The sequence below is a fragment of the Salmo trutta genome, chromosome 25 (assembly GCF_901001165.1).
Source record: "Salmo trutta chromosome 25, fSalTru1.1, whole genome shotgun sequence".
Classification (NCBI taxonomy): Eukaryota; Metazoa; Chordata; class Actinopteri; order Salmoniformes; family Salmonidae; genus Salmo; species Salmo trutta.
The window spans coordinates 6,972,770-6,992,109 of NC_042981.1; the positions used below are offsets into that span (position 1 = coordinate 6,972,770).

At 40.6% G+C, this 19,340-nt stretch overlaps 1 protein-coding gene across 1 annotated transcript in view; it reads right to left on the reverse strand.

The window, feature by feature from the left end:
* LOC115161931 (calpain-1 catalytic subunit) overlaps nt 1–17,657 on the reverse strand; it is a 29,903-nt gene extending 12,246 nt beyond the window's left edge. Inside the window, exons 1-11 of the mRNA XM_029712775.1 lie at nt 17,540–17,657; nt 4,318–4,574; nt 4,102–4,171; nt 3,012–3,130; nt 2,664–2,797; nt 2,388–2,562; nt 1,867–1,941; nt 1,634–1,719; nt 576–650; nt 292–452; nt 19–185 (exon numbers count right to left, since the gene is read on the reverse strand). Coding sequence (XP_029568635.1) covers nt 19–185; nt 292–452; nt 576–650; nt 1,634–1,719; nt 1,867–1,941; nt 2,388–2,562; nt 2,664–2,797; nt 3,012–3,130; nt 4,102–4,171; nt 4,318–4,554 — 1,299 coding nt within the window. The 5' untranslated portion in view covers nt 4,555–4,574; nt 17,540–17,657. The remainder of the gene's footprint in view (nt 1–18; nt 186–291; nt 453–575; nt 651–1,633; nt 1,720–1,866; nt 1,942–2,387; nt 2,563–2,663; nt 2,798–3,011; nt 3,131–4,101; nt 4,172–4,317; nt 4,575–17,539) is intronic.
* Between the last annotated feature and the right edge of the window lie 1,683 nt (nt 17,658–19,340).

A 19,340-nucleotide genomic window follows, 5' to 3' on the forward strand; every position in this document is an offset into this window, starting at 1 on the left:
CCAAAGAAGGGCACTGACCTCAAAGATGGAGAAGCCGATGTGGAGACTTTTGACCAGGCGTCTGTTTCTCTTGTCAGGCTTCTGCATCAGAGACACCAACATGTTGTTGTCCCCCTGTGTCTCAGAGCATTCCCTGCTCAATCCCCCAATCTTCACCCGATACTGGGGATTGGTCCAGAAACTGTCTGGAAGACAACACAAAAAAATATGGATATTTTGACTGTAGATTCAGGAAATGTTGTAGTCATCATGAACTGCATATAATTCCATGTCAACCAAGGTAAGATTTACTTGGGAAATTCATGCAACCACCAGCAGTGGTTCCTGCAACCCATCTGCCATCATGGAATGAGGGGGTCCAATGACAAGTGGAGTTGCCATCGAGAAAATCAGGGCACAGACAGCAGATATCCACGTCTACGAAGTGCTCACAGAAATGTTTCATTGTCATCCTGAGAAGACAAGCAAAATTGTGAATGATAAGGTGTTGAAATATCATCACTTGATATGCTGCATGTGTCAGTTGCACTTTATTAACATGGTCTGCAAACACATTTCTGCATTATATGGTTTACCAGAATTCACCATCCTCTTCCACTGACAGACACATCTTCCGATCGTCAGGACTCACTGTTTGCCACATGGAAGAACTGACAGGAAAGCAAATATTATACATCAATTGGTGAACTGGGAAAAGGCTCTTGGGAAAAGTCTTAAGTAGTTTTCAAATGTCATGCTGTTAGTCACAGACAGCTACATCATGTCGTAAACTCAATAGTGAACGCAAAAACCATAAACCTTGCTGTATGCAAATATTTGGCAGACTTTTATGACCTTACATGACGGAACATACTATTACATTCACCATTACATACAACACCATTACATACAACACCATTACATACAGTACCATTACATACAGTACCATTATATACAACACCATTACATACAGTACCATTACATACAACACCAGTACATACAGTACCATTACATACAACACCAGTACATACAGTACCATTACATACAACACCAGTACATACAGTACCATTACATACAACACCATTACATACAGTACATACAGTACCATTACATACAACACCATTACATACAACACCATTACATACAGCACCATTACATACAACACCAGTACATACAACACCATTACATACAACACCAGTACATACAACACCAGTACATACAACACCATTACATACAGTACCATTACATACAACACCATTACATACAACACCAGTACATACAGTACCTTTACATACAGCACCAGTACATACAGTACCATTACATACAACACCAGTACATACAGCACCATTACATACAACACCTTCACACGAAGGTCAGCTGAGGGAAAATGTAAAGGTCGGACTGGATTATCAGTCTTTTGACAGAACAACTTGTTTTTCAAGAACAGGGGGGATTAAATAAGCTTTAGGGAAACTAGAAATGTGTCATTTAAGTTAAAAACACAAAACAAGAGACAACAATGTAAAATCTGCTTGTGAGTGACTTCTGAATACAATGTAAAAGGTAAGGGAGATTAGCTGACATTTCATAAAGACCTTTTGAAGACAATGGGTGTGATGAGATGTCACAGTCAGACTATACTGTAAATCCTTACTTATCGCTCCAGTCTCCCTTCCACTCTCCCCGGCCCCAGGGGTTGAAGAGGCGGATTAGATTCACTGGCATGCCTTGGCTCAAGATCTGTAGAAGAAACCAGAATGAACATAAGGAAAAGGGTTCATTTTGGGTTGTGCAACAAATCATACCACACAAACGCTCAAATTTCCCTCCAGGAAGAACTGGATATTGCCTAAGCATTTCTGTCAGATTGTTAGTTCCATACAGTACCTGTTTAACTCCTGTGACGGTGTAAGCATGACCCCTCACTAATCCGTTGGGTGCCACCGTGTTCGCTGATGTTTCCTACAGAACAATTGACACAGGTATTATAGGTATTATAAAGTGAAGTAATTGGACCGTAACAGAACAGAGGTTTCAGTCACAAAATAGAACACAATATGAACACAACCTTTCATATCTTTTGTGTTTACAAGTTAAACTACGCCACGTCTCATATTACTCTACAGATATGTTATTGACGTCAATGGATGATTTGCGGTATCTTAATAACACATGCGTTGAATTTTTTAAACCTTTATTTAACTATGCAAGCCAGTTAAGAACACATTTTTATTTACAATGACAGTCTACTAGGGGAACAGTGGGTAACTGCCTTGTTCAGAACAATTGATTTTTACCTGGTCAGGTCAGGGATTTGATCCAGCAACTTTTCAGTTACTGGCCCAATACTCTAACCACTAGACTACCTGCCCTATGAAGTATTTTGTTCAAAGCTTCATCAAAGCTACCCCTTGAGGTGTGCCACACCCAATCAGCGATTTTGACTTGGCAGCTCTGAACAGGAGGTCCCACAGATTTGATGGAGCGTCAGTGAGCTTGAACGTGATGTGAACCCCTCCAGTGAAGTCCACCATAGCCTCTGAAAGGGTCCCTGCATTCATGTCTGCATAGGAGCCACACACCCTGCCAGAAGAAACAGGTAAATAAGACCAACAATTAAGGTGATGTTTGTTCATTTTATATAAGACAGTTCCTTATATAAATAACTGATGTGGCTCACGTACTTGGCATAGGCTTTCTCCAGCAAGGCGGGCCAAAACTCATTGGGAGTTTTTGAATGAACGAAAATGAGCCTGCCGTCAACTGTTGGTAGCTTGTCATCGATCACAACTTCCACCCACCTCCCAAACCTCCAGAACTGAAAGATGGGTGGAAAGGAAAATGATTCCTACAGAGACTACTCTCTATGGGGCTTGAGAAAGGTGCAGCCTAAGCAGTCATCATTCAATATAATTCAAGAGTTCTCAATAAATCTCAGAACCTTTTCATTACAATGTATTATGTGTCAATACATTACATCCTCAAAAGGATGATGGTCATTTTAATAAGTTATTTAGCCCAAGGTTATTTACCCTGAAGTGGAATATTCCGCAGTAATCCTCTTTAAAGCTTTGATTTAGGGGTATTACTTGTTCCAGGATGTGCTTCTGGAACGTCAAAGCCCCAATGGAAGCAAGAAACCAGCAATCTCCTGGAGAAATAAATGACAAGTTTTTGAAGATCATGACATTTGAAATGCAAGGGGCATGGTGTGGTATATGTTGACGCTTGCTTACTAAGAAATCCACTTTTTATTTATTTTATTTAACCTATTTTTAACTAGGCAAGTCAGTTAAGATATATATATATATATATATATATATAAAAAATATAGGACAAAACACACATAACAACAAGAGAGACAACACAATACTACATAAAGAGAGACCTAAGACAACAACCTAGCATGGAAGCAACACATGTCAACACAGCATGGTAGAAACACAACGTAACAACAACATTGTAGCAACACAACATGACAGCAGCACAACATGGTAGCAACCAGTGGTGGAAAAAGTACCCAATTGTCATACTTGAGTAAATGTAATTGCAAAAAATATACATAAGTATTAAAGTGCTTATATTAAGCAAACCAGATTTCTTGTTTTTTTTTATTTTATGGATAGCCAGGGGAACAATACAACTCGTAGACATAATTTCCAAATGAAGCATTTGTGTTTAGTGAGTCCTCCAGATCAGAGGCAGTAGGGATGACCAGGGATGTTCTGTTGATATTGGACCATTTGCCTGCCCGGCTAAGCATTCAAAATGTAACGAGAACTTTTGGGTGTCAGGGAAAATGTATGGAGTAAAAAGTACATTACTTTCTTTAGGAATGTAGTGAAGTAAAAGTAAAAGTTGTCAAAATATAAATAGTAAAGTAAAGTACAGATAAAGTAGTAGTTTAATGTGTTTTTACTTAAGTACTTCATTCCACTGGTAGCAGCACAAAACATGGTACAAACAGTATTGGGAACAGACAAGAGCACAAAGGGCAAGAAGGTAGAGACAACAATACATCACGCAAAGCAGCCACAACTGTCAGTAAGAGTGTCCATGATTGAGTCTTTGAATGAAGAGATGAAGATACAATTGTACAGTTTGAGTGTTTGTTCCACTTACCAACCAATCCTTGCCCAAAGTCAAACCTTGAAAGTCCATCAACGATAAAATCTGGATAGTGCATCATTTTCTGGAAGAGTGAATACACACATTTCACCTATTAATAATATTTATAATTTCTATTCATAATTACAAATTAAAATCAGTTAATACTCTGTGTTAATAAAATCAGTTAATACTGTGTTGTTATGTGTGCAGATCTGGATGATGTCATACCGCTGGTCTCAACCACACCACTCTGCTCATGTCATCAGGGGGAAGTACCCCATCACCAATGGAGTTATGGTCTGGGGGGAACATCTCATCGATGTACCTCACTCCCCTGGCCAAACAGTATTGCGTCAGCTGCTGAAAGTCTTGGTTGCTGTGTTTCTCTGGGTTGGCAAGACTCCCAACACCCTTTTGCTTGTGGCGCTCCTGCATTATACTCATACACACACCGGGAGGAGGCATTTTTGTACTGTATGCAGGATCTGTTAGCAGGGTGAAATGATGAAATACTCTGATTTAATAGGTGGAGCCTAAATATAAATAACATACTGCATTATTAAGTGTTGATGACAAGCAACAATAACAGATATACAAAACTACTTAAAACCTTTTGGGGCTAGGGGGCAGTATTTTCACGGCGGATAAAAAACGTACCCGATTTAAACTGGTTACTACTCTTGCCCAGAAACGAGAATATGCATATAATTAGTATATTTGGATAGAAAACACTCTAAAGTTTCTAAAACTGTTTGAATGCTGTCTGTGAGTATAACAGCACTCATATGGCAGCCAAAAACCTGAGAAGATTACAAGCAGGAAGTGGCCTGTCTGACAATTTGTGGTCCTTCTGTTGCCTCTCTATCGACATTACAGTATCTCTGCTGTTATGTGACACTTTCTAAGGCTTCCATTGGCTCTCTGAAGGCGACAGAAAGTGGATTGGGGCGTCTGCTGTCTCTGGGCAAGGTTCAGGAGCTCTGTTTGTGAGTGGCCTGCCTGGTGGCTCAGAGAGACTGGAGATGCGCGTTCACGAGACTTGGACATTTTTTTCTTCACCTGTTTGAATGAATACAAGGTTGTCTGGTTGGAATATTATCGCTATTTTACGAGGAAAATCGCATAAAAATTGATTTTAAACAACGTTTGACATGCTTCTAAGTATGGTAAAGAAACATTTTAAATGTTTTTGTCACGAAATGCACCCGCGCGTTACCCTTTAGAGAGTGACCTGAACACACGAACAAAACAGAGGTATTTGGATAATAACTATGGATTATTTGGAACCAAAACAACATTTGTTGTTGAAGTAGAAGTCCTGGGAGTGCATTCTGACGAAGAACAGCAAAGGTAATCCAATTTTTCTAATAGTAATTCTGAGTTTACTGAGCCTCGACGTTGGCGAGTGTGAATAGTTAGCCGTGATGGCCGAGCTATTTACTCAGAATATTGCAAAATGTGCTTTTGCCGAAAAGCTATTTTAAAATCTGACAACGCGATTGCATAAAGGAGTTCTGTATCTATAATTCTTAAAATAATTGTTATGTATTTTGTGAACGTTTATGCTGAGTAATTTAGTAAATTCACCGGAAGTTTTCGGTGTGTATGCTAGTTCTGAACATCACATGCTAATGTAAAAAGCTGTTTTTTGATATAAATATGAACTTGATTGAACAAAACATGCATGTATTGTATAACATAATGTCCTAGGAGTGTCATCTGATGAAGATCATCAAAGGTTAGTGCTGCATTTAGCTGTGGTTTGGGTTTTTGTGACATATATGCTTGCTTTGAAAATGGCTGTGTGATTATTTCTGGTTGGGTACTCTGACATAATCTAATGTTTTGCTTTCGCTGTACAGCCTTTTTGAAATTGGATAATGTGGTTGGATTAACGAGAGTTTTATCTTTCAAATGGTGTAAAATAGTCATATGTTTGAGAAATTGAAGTTATAGCATTTAAGGTTTTTGTATTTCGCGCCACGGTATACCACGGTATACCACTGGACGCTGACGTCCCACGTTTCCCATAGAAGTTAATACAGTATTAAATTGTTGTCGTGGAAAATTGCAAGATTATGTTATAATGCTTGTATTGTATTATAATGGTTGTAATATTCGACAGAATAGAGTATTCTGTTAACTATTGTGTGTTCTACTGAGGATGGGCCTCTATGAGATAGAACTGACAGAGGAGATGTATGATGTCTTTGGGAATTAACGCCTAAAGAGCATTCCAGAAGACATGAGCTAATGGTTCTGTTCTATACTGTACCAGGGTGAGACGGTTCCAGTTTGGAGTAGGAGGACCAGACACTGGTCAATACAATGAAACTTGTTGACACAGCAGTTGCTGTCTGCTGTGTTTTATAGATATCTTTCATAAAAACCTTAACCTTGTGACCCATTCTATGTATCTGTGGTTCGTCATGTACGTTGAGAGGGGTGTACCTTGGCTATAAAAGATCTTTGTGCTTTTGTGTAATAACTTTCAATGGTTCATTAGAGATGGTGCATCATTGAAAGTCAGTGCTTTTGCAAAAGCTCTTAATTATTAAAGATGTAGTTTAAGTATAACTCTGACTGGTGTGTGAAGTATGCAACTCTCCTCATTTGGTAATGCAGAAATTAGCCACTACATTGTACATTCATTTTTACAGATATTATTTTACATTTTAAAGGGTCTTATTCATAATACATAGCCTACGTCCAATCACATGAAAAGTCCCCCCAAAAATGCAAGAAGGAATAGTCTAGTCTATAATTTTAATGGTATTGTCACGGTTGTCGTAGGATAAAGGAGCGGACCAAAGCGCAGCGTGTGTATCGTTCCACATTTTCTTTATTAAACTGTGAAACTATGCAATACATACAAATAAACTGAATGAACAAAAGAACAAACCGTGACAAAGCGTTACAACATACACTTACTCACAATCAATCTCTCACAAACCCAGGTGGGAAAAACAACTACTTAAGTATGATCTCCAATTAGAGACAACGATGACCAGCTGACTAATTGGAGATCATCCCAAAAACCCCAACAGAAATACAAAAACTAGAACTTAACAGAAAATCTAAACTGGAAAAAAACTGTCACGCCCTGACCTACTCTACTATAGAAAATAACAGCTTTCTATGGTCAGGACATGACAGGTAGGTTTATTTGAACAGTGAGAGACAGAATCACAACAAAAAAATCCAGAAAAACGCATGTCAAAAATGTTATAAATTGATTTGCATTTTAATGAGGGAAATACGTATTTGACCCCCTCTCAATCAGAAAGATTTCTGGCTCCCAGGTGTCTTTTATACAGGTAACGAGCTGAGATTAGGAGCACACTCTTAAAGGGAGTGCTCCTAATCTCAGCTTGTTACCTGTATAAAAGACACCTGTCCACAGAAGCAATCAATCAATCAGATTCCAAACTCTCCACCATGGCCAAGACCAAAGAGCTCTCCAAGGATGTCAAGGACAAGATTGTAGACATACACAAGGCTGGAATGGGCTACAAGACCATCGCCAAGCAGTTTGGTGAGAAGGTGACAACAGTTGGTGCGATTATTTGCAAATGGAAGAAACACAAAAGAACTGTCAATCTCCCTCGGCCTGCGGCTCCATGCAAGATCTCACCTCTTGGAGTTGCAATGATCATGAGAATGGTGAGGAATCAGCCCAGAACTACACGGGGGGATCTTGTCAATGATCTCAAGGCAGCTGGGACCATAGTCACCAAGAAAACAATTGGTAACACTTTGCCGTGAAGGACTGAAATCCTGCAGTGCCTGCAAGGTCCCCCTGCTCAAGAAAGCACATATACATGCCCGTCTGAAGTTTGCCAATGAACATCTGAATGATTCAGAGGACAACTGGGTGAAAAGGTTGTGGTCAGATGAGACCAAAATGGAGCTCTTTGGCATCAACTCAACTCGCCGTGTTTGGAGGAGGAGGAATGCTGCCTATGACCCCAAGAACACCATCCCCACCGTCAAACATGGAGGTGGAAACATTATGCTTTGGGGGTGTTTTTCTGCTAAGGGGACAAGACAACTTCACCGCATCAAAGGGACGATGGACGGGGCCATGTACCGTCAAATCTTGGGTGAGAACCTCCTTCCCTCAGCCAGGGCATTGAAAATGGGTCGTGGATGGGTATTCCAGCATGACAATGACCCAAAACACACGGCCAAGGCAACAAAGGAGTGGCTCAAGAAGAAGCACATTAAGGTCCTGGAGTGGCCTAGCCAGTCTCCAGACCTTAATCCCATAGTAAATCTGGAGGGAGCTGAAGGTTCGAGTGGCCAAACATCAGCCTCGAAACCTTTAGGGCTAGGGTGCAGTATTTTCACTTTTGGATGAAAATCGTGCCCAGAGTAAACGGCCTAATACCCCGGCCCAGAGTCAAATATTTGCAAAGGATTAGTAGATGTGGATAGAAAACTCTAAAGTTTCCAAAACTGCCCAAGTGGCGTCGGGAGCAACTGCATGCACGCTCGTTATCACTCCACTATGTCTCCCTGTCATGGCTTTTGTCCCATCAGTACAGATACCAACACATCTTGACCACCAAAGTCCCTTTGATGTCACAAGCTGTCCAGTACTTTAAAAATACCCTCTCCTGTAGTCCTGGATTCCAGTGGTTTTCAGAAGAGGATGTCTTCCTTAATTGACCCGCCATAAATGTAGCGGATATATACCAGGAGCTGTGCCAGGCCCGCCTTGTCTGTTGACTCAACCAGCTGTAACGCATAGAATTCACTGGCTTGTATGCAAAGCAGTAATTGTTTCAAAACATCTCCTGCCATGTCACTGATGCGTTGTGAAACAGTGTTGTTTGATGAAGGCATTGTCTGTATAGTTGTTTGGGCCTTTTCCCCCAGCATTGTCCCAGCCATATCCACGGCAGCAGGAAGAATTAAGTCCTCTACAATAGTATGGGGCTTGTCTGTCCTAGCCACTCGGTAGCTCATCATATAAGACGCTTCTAGCCCCTTCTTATTAATGGTATCTGTTGCTTTTATACATGTCTTACCACTCAAAAGTAATCTTTATTCTCGCTCAAAAAACTCCTGTGGCTTATTTTTAAAACTGTCATGTTTTGTTTCTAAATGTCTGCGCAAGAGTGAAGGTTTCCCATGAGAGAGTAATGGTTAATGTGATTGGATGTTAATTATTTGACTAGGCTACCTGTATTTGACGTAGTGTTTTTATTTCGCTGAACACGATGGTTTAATTTGATTTTGGCAGTGAAAAGAGGCGACTCTGGCGAGGAAAAAAACCTCACCCAAATGTATAGCCTCGTTAGAAAATACAAATGTACAGTTTGAAAATGTGAAGATTTTTGTTGTTGTTGTGAATCACATTTATATTTGGCGTACCCCCGACGGCATTGCACGTACAGTGAGGGGAAAAAGTATTTGATCCCCTGCTGATTTTATACGTTTGCCCACTGACAAAGAAATTATCAGTCTATAATTTTAATAGTAGGGTTATTTGAACAGTGAGAGACAGAATAACAACAACAAAATCCAGAAAAACGCATGTCAAAAATGTTGTAAATTGATTTGCATTTTAATGAGGGAAATAAGTATTTGACCCCTCTGCAAAACATGACTTAGTACTTGGTGGCAAAACCCTTGTTGGCAATCAGAGGTCAGACGTTTCTTGTAGTTGGCCACCAGGTTTGCACACATCTCAGGAGGGATTTTGTCCCACTCCTATTTGCAGATCTTCTCCAAGTAATTAAAGAATGACCAGGCATCCTCGGATGAGGTCAATATCCTTCCAGGATACCCAGGCCAGGTCGATTAGAAAGGCCTGCTTGCAGAAGTGTTTCAGGGAGCATTTGACAGTGATGAGGGGTGGTCGTTTGACCGCGGACCCATAGCGGATGCAGGCAATGAGGCAGGGATCGCTGAGATCCTGATTGAAAACAGCAGAGGTGCATTTGGAGGGCAAGTTGGTCAGGATAATATCTATGAGGGTGCCCATGTTTACAGATTTAGGGTTGTACCTGGTGGGTTGCTTGATAATTTGTGTGAGATTGAGGGCATCTAGTTTAGATTGTAGGACTGCCGGGGTGTTAAGCATATCCCAGTTTAGGTCACCTAACAGAACGAACTCTGAAGATAGATGGGGGGCAATCAATTCACATATGGTGTCCAGGGCACAGCTGGGAGCTGAGGGGGTCTATAACAGGCGGCAACAGTGAGAGACTTATTTCTGGAGAGATTCATTTTTAAAATTAGAAGCTCAAACTGTTTGGGCATAGACCTGGAAAGTATGACAGAACTTTGCAGGCTATCTCTGGAGTAGATTGCAACTCATCCCCCTTTGGTAGTTTTATCTTGGCGGAAAATGTAATTGGGTATGAAAATCTCAGAATCTTTGGTGGCCTTCCTAACCCCGGATTCAGACACAGCAAGGACATCAGGGTTGGCGGAGTGTGCTTAAGCAGTGAGTAAAACAAACTTAGGGAGGAGGCTTCTTACAGAAGTCAACAAATGAGAGTGCCTGGGGACACGCAGGGCCTGGGTTAACCACCACATCACACGAGGAACAGAGGAGGAGTAGGATGAGCGTACAGCTAAAGGCTATCAAGACTGGTCGTCTAGTGCGTTGGGAACAGAGAATAAAAGGAGCAGATTTCTGGGCGTGGTTGAATAGATTCAGGCATAATGTACAGACAGGGGTATGGTGGGGTGCGGGTACACTGGAGGTAAACCCAGGCACCGAGTAATGATAAGAGAGGTTGCATCTCTGGACGCGGTAGTTATGCTGGGTGAGGTCACCGCATGTGTGGGAGGTGGGACAAAAGAGGTGTCTGAGGCATGTTGAGTGGTACATTTAATACATGTATCGTATAGTGTGTGTGGCAGGATTACAATGATGGCAAAAAACTAAATTTGAGAGTGCGGTGACCCTGGTTCTAGATGGGGTACTCAGCTGGACGTTGAATGTTTGAAGGGGTACGGGACTATAACAAGTTTGGTAACCACTGGCCTACAGCAAGTTTAGCTGTGTATTTAAAAGTGTAATACTCCATATTTAAAAAATAAAATTTGGTTTCACAGACAATAAAGTCAATGTTGACAATGATGTCAAATATTTGCCTACTTCACCAATTTTATATACTATAGAAAAGTATGTGGACATCCCTTCAACTTAGTGAATTTGGTTATTTCAGCCACACCCATTGCTGACAGGTGTAAAAAAATCTAGAACACAGCCATGCGATCTCCATAGAGAAACATTGGCAGTAGAATGCCCTTACTGAAGAGCTCAGTGACTTTCAACGTGACACCGTCACCTTTCCAACAAGTCAGTTAGTCAAATGTCTGCTCTGCTAGATCTTCCCCGGTCAACTGTAAGTGCTGTTATTGTGAAGTGGAAACATCTAGGAGCAACAACGGCTCAGCCGCAAAGTGGTAGGCCACACAAGCTCACAGAACAGGACCGCCGAGTGCTGAAGTGCATAGCGCGTAAAAATCGTCTGTCCTCGGTTTGCAACACTCACTACCGAGTTCCAAACTGCCTCTGGAAGCAAGAGTTCCAAACTGCCTCTGGAAGCAAGCAATGTCGGCACAGTAACTGTTCGTTGGGAGCATCATGAAATATGTTTCCATGGCCGAGCAGCCGCACACAAACCTAAAATCACCATGCGCAATGCCAAGCGTCGGCTGGAATGGTGTAAAGCTCGCCGCCATTGGACTCTGGAGCAGTGGAAACGCGTTCTCTGGAGTGATGAATCACGCTTCAATATTTGGCAGTCCAATGAATGAATCTGGGTTTGGCAGATGCCAAGAAAATGCTACCTGCCCAAATGCATAGTGCCGACTGTAAAGTTTGGTGGAGGAGGGATAATGGCCTGGGGATTTTTTTCTTAGTTTGGGCTAGCACCTTTAGGTCCAGTGAAGGGAAATCTTAACGCTACAGCATACAATGACATTCTAGACAATTCTGTGCTTCCAACTTTGTAGCAACAGTTTGGGGAATGCCCATGACAATTCCCCTGTGCACAAAGACCTTGACCTCAACCCCATTGGACACCTTTAAGATGAATTGGAACATTGACTGCGAGCCTGGCCTAACCGTCCAACATCAGTGCCCGACCTTACTAATACTCCAGTCCCAGCAGAAATGTTCCAACATTTAGTGGAAAGCCTTCCCATAAGAATGGAGGCTGTTATAGCTGCAATGGGGGGGACTGACTCCATATTAACGGCCATGATTTTGGAATGAGATGTTTGATGAGCAGGTGTCCACATACTTTTGGTCATATCGTGTATGTGGCTATGCTTGTCAAACAGCTGTGCTGCGCGCTACAGCACAATTCAAAATGCCATCCAGCTTTATCACAGTGTTTTTTGTTTCGTTTTTTTTTATGAACTCAGTCGGGCTTTCAACCTACTTGTAATAGTTGAATGCACAAGGTGCAATTTCTAAATAGGGTAGTACATCAGTTTTCCTCTTGTCGTGTCAGTCATTGCAGACCTTAGAAAGCTATTTATATCTTGTCAGAAATGTCCAGATCAACTAGCCCATGTCAGTGAACGTTTTTCTTATAGGTTTTTTAAGAGAATTCTCATAGGAAGACGATATCTCATCCCCACCCTCCAAAGATTTAATTTTCTCATATTTCTCAAATTCTGCTCAGGAGAAACAATCACATAATATCTCATATTTGTCTTACTCGGATCAAAATAAGAGATGTATAAATGATCTTAAGTAAGTCTAATTTAACTCTCCTGTTTATGTCTCCATGCCCGAGACAATTAAATTAGAGCAAGATCTCAAATAATAGTCAATATGACTATACTATGACTCCAAGGATTTGGATGTTCCTTCTCAAACATGGCTCAGTTTTCACAGCCTCACTACTGCATTTTTTTTGTTAACAACTATTTGTTTCCAGATAGGTTCCTTGTTGACTTGCTAAATCAAACTGAGTAGCTAGTTAGATAATCTACCTAGCAGCTAACATTAGCTAGATACACATGCTAACAGAGTTTAGATATAGCTAACGTCATTCACGGTGAGCCGAAGAATCTACCTAACTAACATAAAAATTAAATAACGTAGCTAGTTATCTAAATCATAACTAGCGGGTTGAAAATAGTGGTATACTAGCTAGCTAGCTAAACCCAGCTTACGTGTGATGTTGCCGCTGTTTTGACAGCAGCACAGGCTGAGGCGAGTTTAGCTAGCTAGGTACAGTATACCAGAGGTAACGTTAGGTAGTAAGCAGTGGTGTAGTGGTGCCTAGAAAAGTGTTTATACTCTAATTTGCCCAAAATTTGCCAAACGGCCCGCCCAGTGAAGGAATGTACCCTGTGTGAAAAATGAAATGTGAAACAGTGACATACACTCTGAATTACCTAAAATTACAAATCCCATATTGGTCTTTCACAGTCAGGTTGACAGGTTGACCACCTGGTTGACCACCTGTTACGAGTGCAGCAAGGAGCCAAAGTAAGTTGCTAGCTAGCATTAAACTTATCTTATAAAAAAACAATCAATTTTCACATAATCACTAGTTAACTACACATGGTTGATGAAATTACTACGTTAACTAGCTTGTCCTGCATTGCATATAATCAATGCGGTGCCTGTTAATTTATCATCGAATCACAGCCTACTTCACCAAATGGGGGATGATTTAACAAAAGCGCATTTGCGAAAAAAGCACAATCGTTGCACGAATGTACCTCACCATAAACATCAATGCCTTTCTTAAAATCAATAAACGGAAGTATATTTTTTTAAACCTGCATATTTAGCTAAAATAAATTAATGTTAGCAGGCAATATTAACTAGGGAAATTGTGTCACTTCTCTTGCGTTCAGTGCAAGCAGAGTCAGGGTAAATGCTACAGTTTGGGCCGCCTGGCTCATTGCGAACTAATTTGCCAGAATTTTACATAATTATGACATAACATTGAAGGTTGTGCAATGTAACAGCAATATTTAGACTTAGGGTTGCTTAAACCACATCAGGAGCCCACTTTTGAGGTTTAGGGAATATCTAAGACATTCACATTTGTAAATAGCCTAGCATATGAGATGGAGTTAGTTAGTATAGGCAATGCCCACTGAAACATTAGTGGGTATATGGCGTATACCTGAGTATACCTACCCTCTACTACACCACTGGATGGAGGCTTAACAATGTATGAATGCAACGACATTCTAAATGAACAGTTTCTCCAGAAAGTATTCATAACCCTTGAATTTTCCACATTTTGTTGTGTTAGAGCCTGAATGAAAAACTGATCAAATATATATATACTGCTCAAAAAAATAAAGGGAACACTAAAATAACACATCCTAGATCTGAATGAAAGAAATAATCTTATTAAATACTTTTTTCTTTACATAGTTGAATGTGCTGACAACAAAATCACACAAAAATAATCAGTGGAAATCCAATTTATCAACCCATGGAGGTCTGGATTTGGAGTCACACTCAAAATTAAAGTGGAAAACCACACTATGGGCTGATCCAACTTTGATGTAATGTCCTTAATTAAAACAAGTCAAAATGAGGCTCAGTAGTGTGTGTGGCCTCCACGTGCCTGTATGACCTCCCTACAACGCCTGGGCATGCTCCTGATGAGGTGGCGGATGGTCTTCTGAGGGATCTCCTCCCAGACCTGGACTAAAGCATCTGCCAACTCCTGGACAGTCTGTGGTGCAACGTGGCGTTGGTGGATGGAGCGAGACATGATGTCCCAGATGTGCTCAATTGGATTCAGGTCTGGGGAACGGGCGGGCCAGTCCATAGCATCAATGCCTTCCTCTTGCAGGAACTGCTGACACACTCCAGCCACATGAGGTCTAGCCTCTCTGGGCTAGGTGGGACGCTTGCGTCCCACTTACTCAACAGCCAGTTGAATCCCGTGGCACGTTTTTCAAATACCTTAGAAATGCTATTACTTTAATTTCTCAAACATGACTATTTTACACCATTTTAAAGACAAGACTCTCGTTAATCTAACCACACTGTCCGATTTCAAAAAGGCTTTACAACGAAAGCAAAACATTAGATTATGTCAGCAGAGTACCCAGCCATAAATAATCAGACACCCATTTTTCAAGCTAGCATATAATGTCACATAAACCCAAACCACAGCTAAATGCAGCACTAACCTTTGATGATCTTCATCAGATGACAATCTTAGGACATTATGTTATACAATACCTGCATGTCTGTTCAATCAAGTTCATATTTATATCAAAAACCAGCTTTTTACATTAGCAGGTGACTAGCATGTGACTAGCATTCCCACCGAACACTTCCGGTGAATTTACTAAATTACTCACGATAAACGTTCACAAAAAACATAACAATTATTTTAAGAATTATACAGAACTCCTCTATGCACTCGATATGTCCGATTTTAAAATAGCTTTTCGGTGAAAGCACATTTTGCAATATTCTAAGTAGATAGCCCGGCATCACAGGGCTAGCTATTTAGACACCCAGCAAGTTTAGCACTCACCAAAGTCAGATTTACTATAAGAAAAATGTTATTACCTTTGCTGTTCTTCGTCAGAATGCACTCCCAGGACTTCTACTTCAATAACAAATGTTGGTTTGGTTCCAAATAATCCATTGTTTTATCCAAATAGCGGCGTTTTGTTCGTGCGTTCAAGACACTATCCGAAAGGGTAAATAAGGGTTACGAGCACGACGCATTTCGTGACAAAAAAATTCTAAATATTCCATTACCGTACTTCGAAGCATGTCAACCGCTGTTTAAAATCAATGTTTATGCCATTTTTCTCGTAAAAAAAGCGATAATATTCCGACCGGGAAATCGTTTTTTATTACAAAGAGAGCGAAAGTAAAAGCATGCTATCCCCTCATGCACGAGCCTCAGTCTGATGGCCCTCTGATAGAGCACTTGCCAAAAGCGCTAGTGTGTTTCAGCCTGGGCCTGGAATTACATCATTCAGCTTTTTCCCGGGTTCTGAGAGCCTATGGGAGCCGTAAGAAGTGTCACGTCATGCCAGAGATCCCCTGTTTTTGTTAGAGATGATCAAGGAGGGCAAGAAATGGTCAGACAGGCCACTTCCTGTAAGGAATCTTCTCAGGTTTTTGCCTGCCATATGAGTTCTGTTATACTCACAGACACCATTCAAACAGTTTTAGAAACTTTAGGGTGTTTTCTATCCAAAGCCAATAATTATATGCATATTCTAGTTACTGGGCAGGAGTAGTAACCAGATTAAATCGGGTACGTTTTTTTATCCGGCCATGCAAATACTGCTCCCTATCCCCAACAGGCTAGCATTGTCTTGCATTAGGAGGAACCCAGGGCCAACCGCACCAGCATATGGTCTCACAAGGGGTCTGAGGATCTCATCTCGGTACCTAATGGCAGTCAGGCTACCTCTGGCGAGCACATGGAGGGCTGTGCGGCCCCCCAAAGAAATGCCACCCCACACCATGACTGACCCACCGCCAAACCGGTCATGCTGGAGGTTGTTGCCCTCCTACGGCCTCCTCCACGTCTCCTGATGTACTGGCCTGTCTCCTGGTAGCGCCTCCATGCTCTGGACACTACGCTGACAGACACAGCAAACCTTCTTGCCACAGCTCGCATTGATGTGCCATCCTGGATGAGCTGCACTACCTGAGCCACTTGTGTGGGTTGTAGACTCCGTCTCATGCTACCACTAGAGTGAAAGCACCGCCAGCATTCAAAAGTGACCAAAACATCAGCCAGGAAGCATAGGAACTGAGAATTGGTCTGTGGTCCCCACCTGCAGAACCACTCCTTTATTGGGGGTGTCTTGCTAATTGCCTATAATTTCCACCTGTTGTCTATTCCATTTGCACAACAGCATGTGAAATTTATTGTCAATCAGTGTTGCTTCCTAAGTGGACAGTTTGATTTCACAGAAGTGTGATTGACTTGGAGTTACATTGTGTTGTTTAAGTGTTCCCTTTATTTTTTTGAGCAGTGTATATATATTTTTTCTAATTGCCTGTCTACACACAATACCCCATAATGACAAAGTTAAACATGTTTTTTGAAATTTTAGCAAATGTATTGAAAGTGAAATACAGAAATATGTAATTTATAAGAAATAACACATGATAGTGCTCATGAGGAGGGTACAATGATAAGATCTCATCAATTTCTGATATTTGTCAAACGTAAGTCTCATTCCAAGCTCATTTGTCTCATGAAGTCGGAGAAACAGTTCAGATATATGTGATCACTAAATAATACAAAATTGAGATCACCAGTATTTCATCAGAGATGAAGAAAAGACTACTCTGAGCAAAATATTTTGTTGTAATGTTTGAGTCACACAGAGATCACATGAATACATAAGCCATGGTAAAATGTAACATGAACATGTCTGTTTCAGGCGCCTGTAGCCTACACAAACCATTAATAACACTGGCTGTAAATCAGAGTCAGGTAAAGTGCCTCACCTCAGAATATCGCAGGAATGGTTGTTATATTCAAAGTTTTCAATCTTTTAGAAACTAATTCAGGTCATCATCATCTTATATACCTGAAGGTTCCAGAAATTTCTAATGTACTGTAGACTACTGAATGTGGGTGTGGCACAAGCCATGCCCACATTAGGTAGGTCTCCAATACATACATTGCTTTCCTAGCTTCTCATATTACCATATCTCATATTACCATAGCTTTCCATTGGATAGGGTAGTGGCATATCTTGTTTCGTCAGTCATATAGCCATACACTTTAATTTTTGCTTTAGATCAGAAGAGAAACTTCTGAAAATACAGAAAGAGAGAATAGGTTCACAAGACTTGAAAAGGGCAAATGCCAACTGATGTCTGTTGCTAAATTAGATAGGCTATATAAATATTGTGTAGGCTAGCCTATTTAAAAGTGTTAACTTGAGAATAAAAATATATAGTTTACAAAAGGCAAATAATAAAGTGAAGCCTGGGTACTATTTGGGCTACAGTCAGTTGTTCGATCCTGTGAAATGTCCTTTCACTGTAGGCAGCAGATGTTAGTCCAAGCATATTTTTTCTCACCTGCATGGGCTTGTCTTTTCTTCCTTCAGCAAGACTTGGCATTTTAATGATTTGCCAAAACAAAATTTGACATTTAGAGTAACTGCCATGGGAGAAAAGAAATACACACACAACAAACGCAGAAAGTAAATGAATCATGACATACCTAATGCTGACAAGACCACAATACTCACAACCATACTCGTGTACCATAAACTTGTTCTGCAGATTTTAAAATGTCATTTTATTAAAATGTTCTCCGTTTATCACTGGCCTCCTCCCTCAGATAAACTGGTCACATAAAATGAGTTGGAATGTCTAAAGCAGTCTTGTATTTCTGAAACTATTATTATTATTATTATATATATATATATATATATATATATATTTTTTTTTTAAATTACAATTTAAATGAATCATCCTATGCTACTGTCCATGTTTGATAATAACATGTACAATAAATTTACTAAATAAATAACCAATGGTAATTTCCAGGTTTTCACCTGCATTGGCGTCACATAGTACAGTGTATGTAATAACATACTGTATGTTTGTCAAAAATCATTTCATAGAGCAATCAAGATGTCAGTCATCTTGTAAATCATGTTGGGGGTCTCCTAAGGTCAGCTTTTGTGGTGCGAAGTTGAACCAGTTTTTTTTTCTGTCCCTTTTGCAACAGGTTTTCCCCTGCTCTCACACTCGCGTGCTTGTCTTTGTTCATTTGAGGATGTAAGTTTCTGTTGAGTCACTGACAAGGCCTTGGGGGCAACTTGATTGACAGCATGGAGACTTAAATGACAAACCTGCTAGTTCTTGCACAAACCACTTTTAAGCTGACTATCAAATAACAACACAAGGTATACAAAGGAGAAGACTTGTTGTCTGTAGCACTCCTACAATAAGCTTCCCTTGACTTTGACAACAGAAGTCTCAGAGTATATGACTTAACATACGCATTGAAAGAACATTGCCTGTAATTGCACACATGGTGGGATCATACATGCATGTTATGCAATTATCTAACAACATTCCTCAGCATAGGAATAATTACATTGTGTGGTGGTCCTAAACTGACAGGGCTCTACCTGTGAAGAGCACATGCCCCTTAGCACTTAGTCTCCAAAGTGCCCTATTGGGTGGATGTATAATTTCCCCTAAAATATTTTTCGGGGGTACATATGTTTTGCCATTGTTGTTCAGAACCCACCCCTCAAAGCTAAGGATTGGGATCAGGTTCTAC